Raw genomic sequence first — 8,726 nt, forward strand, 5'->3', positions numbered from 1 at the left:
TCAGATTTGGGATGGGAGAAGGCGCGCCCTGAAGTATAGGGGCATCAACTACTTCCGAAACTCTTGAAGATAAGAGTGCGCCCTCAGGATGAGGGGCATCCACTTTAAAAATATTTTGTCTAAGGCTTTGCAAAACATCAAACCTCCCTTTGAGCTATTCCCCATTAAAATTTTCTTGGATTATGTCGTTTGGGGGCTCTTCTTCTTCCAACATTTTAATCCTGATAGTGTCTTCTAAGAGCAATGTCGTTGAAGGCAGCCCGGAGGAGTATTCATTTCCTTGTTCAATATAATAATGGACACGAATTTCCTCGATTGGTTGTTCGATACTTCTCTTCAGTTCATCATTTGAGGTATCACCGACTTGGACATCCTTTCTTCTAAAGCCCCTCATGGATTGTCTGTATAATGGACACGAATTTCCTTGTTCAATATAATAGTGGACACGAATTTCCTCGATTGGTTGTTCGATACTTCTCTCCAGTTCATCATTTGAGGTATCACCGACTTGGACATCCTTTCTTCTAAAGCCCCATCATGGTATCACCAACTGCCAACTCCGTTTGAGGTTAGAAATTTGATGGTAAGATGGTGGATCGAAGTGATGACCCTCATTTCCCTGAGAAAAGGTCGTCCCAGCAGCAGATTGCGGGATAACTCCTAATTTAAGACCTTAAACTCGAGCATCTTTGTTACGGAGAGCGGACTGTCTCCTAGGGTGCATGGCAATCGAATTGATCCCGTGACTCGAACTCCTTCACCAGTGAAATCGTAGACCCAAGAATCCTCTCCTGACATATCCCGATCAGGTAATCCCATCTTCTTAAAGGTGTTATAGTAAAGGATGTTTGTTGAGTTTCCATTATCTACGAAGGCTCTATAGACGTTTTTAGTTCCGATTTGGAGAGAAATGACTAAAGCATCATTGTGGGATGGTGTACCCACTTGGCATCTGCTTCCATGAAGGTGATATCCATGGATTCTCCCTTAAATACTTTAGGTGGCCGAGTCTCCACCATGTGGATGTCATTCAATGGTCTAAACCGGGCTTCCCTTGCATAGCTTGCCAAGGCTCTGTTACTGCATTCCATCTCAGGATCTCCTCTGTATATTGCTCGTATGCTGGCATCCCTAACAAACTTGTTTTCTTCCACAGTTTCGTTGTTAGACCCCCAAGGGGTACGACCTTCTTCTTCCTTTGCTTTGTTGGCACCAATTTTATGCCTCCTTACTTCCTTCACTACCCACTCGCCAAGATATCCTTCCTTGATTAGAGCTTCGATTTCATCCTTTAGCTGCCGACACTCATGTGTATTGTGTCCGGATGATTTATGGTATTCACAGCACTTATTCTTATCTTTACTTTTCCAAGACGATAAAGCCTCTGGTTTTCTAAAGTCCTATGTTCTTTTTTATCTCAAAGATGTGCTCAATCGACGTAGCCAAAGGGGTGTACCCTCTAGTTCTGTTGTCATAACTTGAGAGAGTGCTCCATTCCCTCCTTACAATCGTATCATTTACCCGATTCGGGCTTCGACAACTTCTTCGATATCTTGGGCTCGTAGATCTATCCCTCTTCCTTGCTCTGCCTCTCTGGCTTGTTTGTAAAGTCGATTGCACCTCTGCCAAAGATTGTTATATGGCCTTGAATGATTCTGCCAAAGCAAAGACATCTGCCAAAGTAGCCGGATCTTTTCCTTACAAATGTTTCCAAAAATCTGAGCCAACCCTTAGACCTGCTATCAAAAAACTTTTAAAGCTTCGTCCGAAGCGCCTCTTATGCTAGTAGACTTAGTGTCGAACCTTTTAAAGTAAGATGTCAAGCTTTCGTTCTCCCTTTATTTGAAAATAGCTAGAGCAGTGACAGACGAAGCATATCTCACAGCTGCTTGGAACTTGGTCAAGAACAAGGTTTTCATTTGGTCCCAATAAGTGATTACCCCCGGTCCAAGCTTTTGAAACCATTGATGAGCGCTTTTCCTGAAATTCGCCGCCAAGAGTCGGCACCGGGCCAAGTCTGGAACTTGATACACGTCCATCTCTATATTGAATCGACCCAAGAATTCCACATGATCTGAACTTCCATGGAATCGGAGATCACAAGTTGTGTTGCGATATTCGGCCGGTAACTAAGCCTCTCTTACAGCTGCAGAGAATGGCGAAGGAATTTCGGCAGTTGCCGTTACTCTTCCTTCCAAGTGATTGATCAGCCTCTTCTGATCATCAACATTAAAATTTCCCACACCGGGGATAGTCTGCATGTGAGGTTGTGGATCCTGGGACTGAGGTGGAGGTAGCACTACCTGATTTCCACCTGGAGGAGCCTGTTGTTGATTAGTGTTTTGGGCATCAGCTTGTCCTCCTCCAGGTATCACTAGTACCTCTTGGTTTCTCCCTTGATCTCCCTCCGATTTTTCTCCTTGACCTCGGTCGTGGCCTTGAGGTATCTCGCGATCATAATTCTAGATATCCCTACGACTGTCATCCCCCGCATAGTTATCTCTTTTAGCTCGATCATACGTGTGAGTATCCCTATAGCTACGATAGTTGTCACGACGATATATGTCCAAGTATCTACCTCGGCCTCCGCCTCTTCCTCTCCACTGGGGTCTTCTCCAACGGTCACTTACATATCCTCGACCATACCGGTCCATCGATCCACGAGGAGGAGCTCTCTCATGGTCCCGATGCCGCTCCTGATTCTCAAGGGAATTCAGGGGCACACGCGTTGAACCACGGGGCATCACATCTCCGCGATCGGCATCTTTCTGCCACTCCAATAATAACATCATTAGATCATCATCTCCCTAGCGGATCCCCAAGCGATCCTTCAAAGCAGCGAAACCTCGTTGTTCATTTGCTAGTATAGATTCCGCTTGTCGACGTTCCTCGAGAGTACGCCCGGATCGGTGCGGGTGAGTGATTGCTCGGTTATCTGCCTGGGACACCTCTCATCCATCAGTATCTTCATCAACAAGTTCAAAGATCGGGGTTGCATCATTGGAGTAATTCAAACGTCACAGTGTTATTGCCACAAGCTCGCCTCTGGATTGGCCACAGTCGATTGGAGCATTAGTCATGGGAGCTTTCCCAGATGCATGAGCAGAGTGGGTATGGCGAACGCCTCTTCTTATCTTACATCGCTCCACCGTACTCAATCTCGAGTCAAAGCCGTTTAAGGCATCGCCCATACGATAGAGCCGCTCCAACAAATCCGCATTGCTAATCAGGACTAGTGGTTGGCCACCGACATTCAGGGTGGGATGATTCACCGGAGTAGGAACGTAAGGTTTATCATAGCCCTGCTCAGAGCCTTCTTTAGAGCTTTCTCCATCATAAGAACTTCCATCACGATATTCAAACATCTTTCCTCCTAGATGTAGACCTTGATTAGCCCCTCCTTCTAGCGCCAATTTGTTGACGGAGGAATTTGGTACCAACAAAGTTCGATGTTCGTAACCGAAAACAAGATCTGTGATGGTGGTTCTTCGTCAAAAAATGTGAACAGTAATCATTGAATTTTATGAACAGTGTTTGGTGTTTGTGATTATTAGTGGCTGAGATTGCTTAGGGTTAGTGGTGGCTCCTTTTCGCTCTCGCTTCTGACTCCTTGCAATTTGCCTACGTATCCCTATTTATAGGGAATCAAGTCAACGTAGTTCTTGGGGAACAAGAAACCTAATGGGCTTAGATCTCTTGTCCCGAGGCCCAGTAGGAAACTTACTGGAAACCGTCTTCTCCTAGCTTTAGAAATGTCCGCCGATGAGGCCCAACCACAAAGGCGCAAGGCTCGTCCGCGGCTTCGAGACTTCACGGATAAGGCATCTCCTTGGCCAAGGATAACACTCCGCTACCAGCTGTTTTTCTAATCCGTGGACGCAGGTATAGTCGTGGTTCACCCCAAATGTTGGACGCATCCTTATCCCCCGGATAAGGAGCCCCTACCAGATTACTGGACAAGTGATCCCAAGTTTTTGGGTGCAAAGTGCAGGATCCGAAATCTCCCAACGAGGACACCCGTTGACTACAGAAACATAGCTCCCAAAGCACACACCAAAATTTACCCCACATCCCCAATGAGAACACTCATTGACTACAGGAGGAGACCTTCCATCCAGGCATACCCCTAGAGGTCTCTGACCACAGACACCGCCTTCCTGTGCTTGCATTATAGGAATGAGTTCTTCAATAGAGTACCTGCAGCAAATAGATTAGTAATAATAATCTCCTTCTTCCTAGAATCATCCTAAGAAGCCGTTCAAGTAACCATGCTGAAATCTTATCCAAGCCATCTCTTCTACTTAAGGCGCGCCTAATATCTTCCACAGGTGAGTGGCTTACTCAGAGAATTACTCAAAACCTTCTTCTTAACAACAGGACGCGCCTCTTTCATCTGGTGAGGGCGCGTCTTCAGTTATTCACATAATATTTCCAACCAGCAACTCTTCAATCAAAAAATACACTGGGCACGCCTTCCCTTATTTGCGTCTATTCATTTGGCAAAAAGGAAACTTTCCTTGTCTTAATTTTAGGTGTGCATATCCCAGTTTTGACCACTCTATCTGATTTTGACCTGAATAATGCTTATACCAGTTTTTGGACATAACATCTTGGCCTACCGATATCTCTTTGATAAATTTACTCCTCTTGCACGGAGGATTCTTATATTATCAAAACAATATGCATTCTTGTGAGAATTCTTAACACTGCAGCCAAGTTATCGCTTATCATATCAAAAATTTATATCCTGGCAATAGGCAAAAGTTCAGTGAAGTAGCCTTAAATGGTTAAAAGAAGTACTAAAAATAACCCCTTTATTGCTTCTATACATGTCACATATTATCTATGTTGTAATGTACATGCACACAACTCTGCAAGTGAGACTGTATTATAAGATTAATTTCTTTATAACTACATTCATGCAAGATAGACCATAGTCGTTTGCTCAACAGTGCTGAGTCTGTTCCTTAGGGAATTCTATTTTTGAAGTTCTTTTCCATGATCAGATGTTCTTTATATATGTGTTCGTCTCTTTTTGTATTGCCACTCAGAAGGTCTTTCTAATTTACAGCAGATTCAACTCCCATGTTTGTTAAGGATGCTTGTGTGGGCCCAAAACCAGCTTGACGCGAAAACTGCTTACCCTCACATTACTAATTTATCTACTCAAATCTTGAAGATGCTTCTGTTTAATCCGCAATAAGGCTGTGCTTAAGATCCAGTCGTGCAGGTCGACTTAGTTCCTGAGTGGATAGAAAGATATAAAATCATGTAAGTTCTGCTTTGAAAAACTTAAATACTTCCCAAATGCTGTATCAGTGGAGTTGCTTTGAGATTCCAGACTACTGTTAAATGTTACCAAGGATTCTTGTTTTAAAATCCTTTTTCCAGCTTATCAGATGTTAATTTGTAAGGTTTCTTTGTTTATGTGAAAGTAGTTAAGCTTAGGAGATGGTAAAGTTGTTGCAAGTCTTGAATTTTTAGTTAATGATGTATGCCACAGTTTGATATATATCAACAGTGTCATGTTCTGAAGAGAAAATAAGGTGAATATTTATACAGGGAGAAATATTAAACAATAAAAACAGACAGCTAATGTGAGCGCAATCAGAGAAGAGAGTTGAGATTATCTTTGCACAAAACGAAAACACTGTTTTCCATGACTCGCGTTTCAAAGTGAACTAAAACTTGGAGTCATAGACTATTGTACAAATTCAGACTCAGCAGGACAATTAAAGAGGTTAAACTTGATGCTAATACAGCTTATATGATCACAACTGCATGCTCTGACCATGAAGATAGATGATTGATGGTACTCAGTGAGATTTGGTTTGTCGCCTTTAACTAAGTATTCGAAGATGCCTTGAACTTCTCAGTTTTGTTAAATCAATTGCAGAAAGGAAAAACATGGTCTAACTAATAGAGCAAATATATATTTGGATAGTAAAGGTTGACAGGTTTGCTCCTGTAACCAACTTTTTTAATGAAAAAAATTCTGGGAAAGAGCAAGTCCAATGCATAGCTATGTTTAGCTGTATGCAGTAAGGGTAGCATTGTTGGTTCATTGGCTACTTAATTTGGCCATATTGTTTCCTTTCTCATTTTTGCTTTCTGAGTGATGGTCTGATGGATGATATACATCTTCAGGAATTTCTATATACGTGCAAGAATTGCTAAGCCTTCTATCTTAACCCCGCTAATGAAAGTATGCAACTCAATTTATGGCCTGTGTAGACTCCTAATTAGTTTATAATGTATATATATATATATGTAGTTGAGGCATTCATTGCCGAAAAAGAAGAGCCATAGTTGCATCTACATTCAGAGAAGAGGATGAAACTGGGACTTCAACTCTCTATTGATGTACAGGGAAGGCAGAGGATGCAACAGTAATATGTGGGATTGTTTTCACAAAGTAGTTGTTAGATAACATATACAATAACAGATGCAAAAGTAAATTATGCTGCGACGTAAAGGTATAAAGTCCTAAATAAGAAGCCACAAATTTACTATGATGAATGAATGCATAATAAGAATAGAAAAATTGTATAATAATCTCTTTTGCTCACCGATACATTTGTTAGTACAATCATATATATGTAAAAGACTATCGTGTATCTCTCACTTTCTAATTTTGTATTCTCGGCATAAATTGGTTTAGACCTAACTTAGACCACAATCAAAAGCCAGAAATCAACGGTTTTCATAAGAACATCTTTCTAACTTTAATTAAGTTTAGTCTCCTGGTATGATAATTATTAACTTCTCTATCTTATTATGAAAATTCTTACACAGGTTATACTTTTAACAAAGATGAGACGCCTTAATTTAAGTACATGAAATTTAGTCGCCTTAGTAATCATATGTAGAATTTGACTCAAATTATGATTAGGTTGCAAAAGAATTCCAAAAGCTAAACAGCATACAACATTCATACAGTTGAAGCATTGACGAAGATTAAATACGCAGTACAAAGTAGATTATACAATGTAATCATCTTTTCAAAAATGATCAAATGCAATTTCTCCGTGTACAGAACTTTTTAGTGGATGGTCATAGTAGGTTATGCCCACGACAAACGTCTATAAAGAACAGAAAGATGCATAAGAAAAATTCCCATCAAACTAACAACAGTTCAGCAGGATCATATTAATTCCCACAATAACAGATTACATAAATGGCATTTATATCAAAATTTGACACAAATAAATAGTCTTGCTTAATATTCTACATAAAATTTTGTATACCAATCAACCAAGTAGCAATAATACATGATACTTAACAACATAAAATTTCAATACCTCCTCGATTTCATCAGCAACGATCATTCAACCATGTCAAAATATCGTTCCTTACAATCTCAACATTCTCATCAATCTCCCCAAACAACAAAGAATGAAGCATCCCCTCATAAATCTTTATACTCTTATCTTTACTTTTCGCCTTTTCATATAATTCTCGACTCACTTCAGGATCAGTAACAACATCCGCACTACCATGTAACACGATAAACGCAATATCAACATCACTTAATCTACTACTCACATAATCAGTAACTCTAAGTAACTCAACCACAGTGCCTAATCTTGGTTTCCCATTATATCTCATCGGGTTCATTCCGCTTATTACCCTTTTCTCAGGCACTTTCACAGACTTTTCGACTAAATCAGCAGTTGGGACAATAGGCAATGTAGGTGCAAATCTTGAAACAAAAGTTAAAATCTCAGGAATAGGCCATTTTGGTTTAACAATTTCCGAGATTTTACACATTGGTGCTACCAAAATCGCGCCATCGAAAAGCTCTAAAGCCTTAAAATGAATCAACAAACATATAGCACCACCCATTGACTCACCAAACAAGAACTTAGGAATGTGTTGTGTTTGTGTAATAACTGATGAAAAGTATGACACACAGTCGTTGACTAGAAAGTCAACATTGGGTACAAAAGCTTTGAGGCCTTGAGATTGACCATGGCCTTGAAGATCTAATGCAAAACAAGAAAACCCTTGTTGGGCTAAGAAGATTGGAGTGCCTTGAAATGACCAACTAATGTCATTACCATAACCATGGACCATACAAATGATGCCACGTGGAGGGGTTGTAATAGGTGTCCATGATCTAGTAAAGAGAGATAAGCCTCTTGGTGAAGTGTAGAAAGATTTTGTGGATTTGATGTTTTTGAGTTTGTAGTAGTCTTCTTCTGGTGTGTCTCCCCAGTAATTCAGATGGGGTTTCAAGGCTTCTTTTTGTTCCTCCCCCATTTTCTTGTTTGGTCTCTTGATGGATGGTTTTGTTAAGATTTTAGAGATAAGTAAGTTTTGGCTTCAATTTTCTTGAAATGGGGTCGGTAGGAGGTTGTGTAAGATCATTTCAATTTCTTATTTAGTTGGATACGTTTATATTCCCGTTTTGTTTTAGTTCTTCCCCCATTATTTTGTTTGGTTCTTGGGGAAAGTTTGTTTTTTTTTTTTTTGTGGATGGTTTTGTTGAGATTTAAGAGATAAGTTTTGGTTTTGCAAATTTTCTTAGAAATGGGTTGGTGGGTTGTTGGATAAGAGCATCCGAACGGAGCGGTTTCGACTTTTTATTTGAACGGAGCGGTTGTTTGAATCATTTGTTTAATAAAAAAAGGAATAGATACGTAGATCATTAAAATTTGTTTATCGGAAATGTTTTTTTGGATTTAATTATTTGTTTACATGTAGGCTCAAAGAGGGCAAGAAAC

The 8,726-nt window shown here is 40.3% G+C and overlaps 1 protein-coding gene across 1 annotated transcript; it reads right to left on the minus strand.

Annotated features, from left to right (window-relative positions):
* Positions 1–7,119: 7,119 nt before the first annotated feature.
* LOC141678162 (caffeoylshikimate esterase) lies at positions 7,120–8,522 on the minus strand. The gene has a single exon (XM_074484412.1). It carries the CDS (start codon positions 8,260–8,262, stop codon positions 7,315–7,317), a length of 948 nt encoding a protein of 315 aa, XP_074340513.1. The 5' UTR covers positions 8,263–8,522; the 3' UTR covers positions 7,120–7,314.
* Between the last annotated feature and the right edge of the window lie 204 nt (positions 8,523–8,726).

Source organism: Apium graveolens, chromosome 8 (genome assembly GCF_009905375.1).
Source record: "Apium graveolens cultivar Ventura chromosome 8, ASM990537v1, whole genome shotgun sequence".
Taxonomy (NCBI): domain Eukaryota; kingdom Viridiplantae; phylum Streptophyta; class Magnoliopsida; order Apiales; family Apiaceae; genus Apium; species Apium graveolens.

Bases quoted from the DNA above. Each gene is read 5' to 3' on its own strand.
- LOC141678162 (XM_074484412.1), bottom strand. From the start codon at position 8,262: ATGGGGGAGGAACAAAAAGAAGCCTTGAAACCCCATCTGAATTACTGG.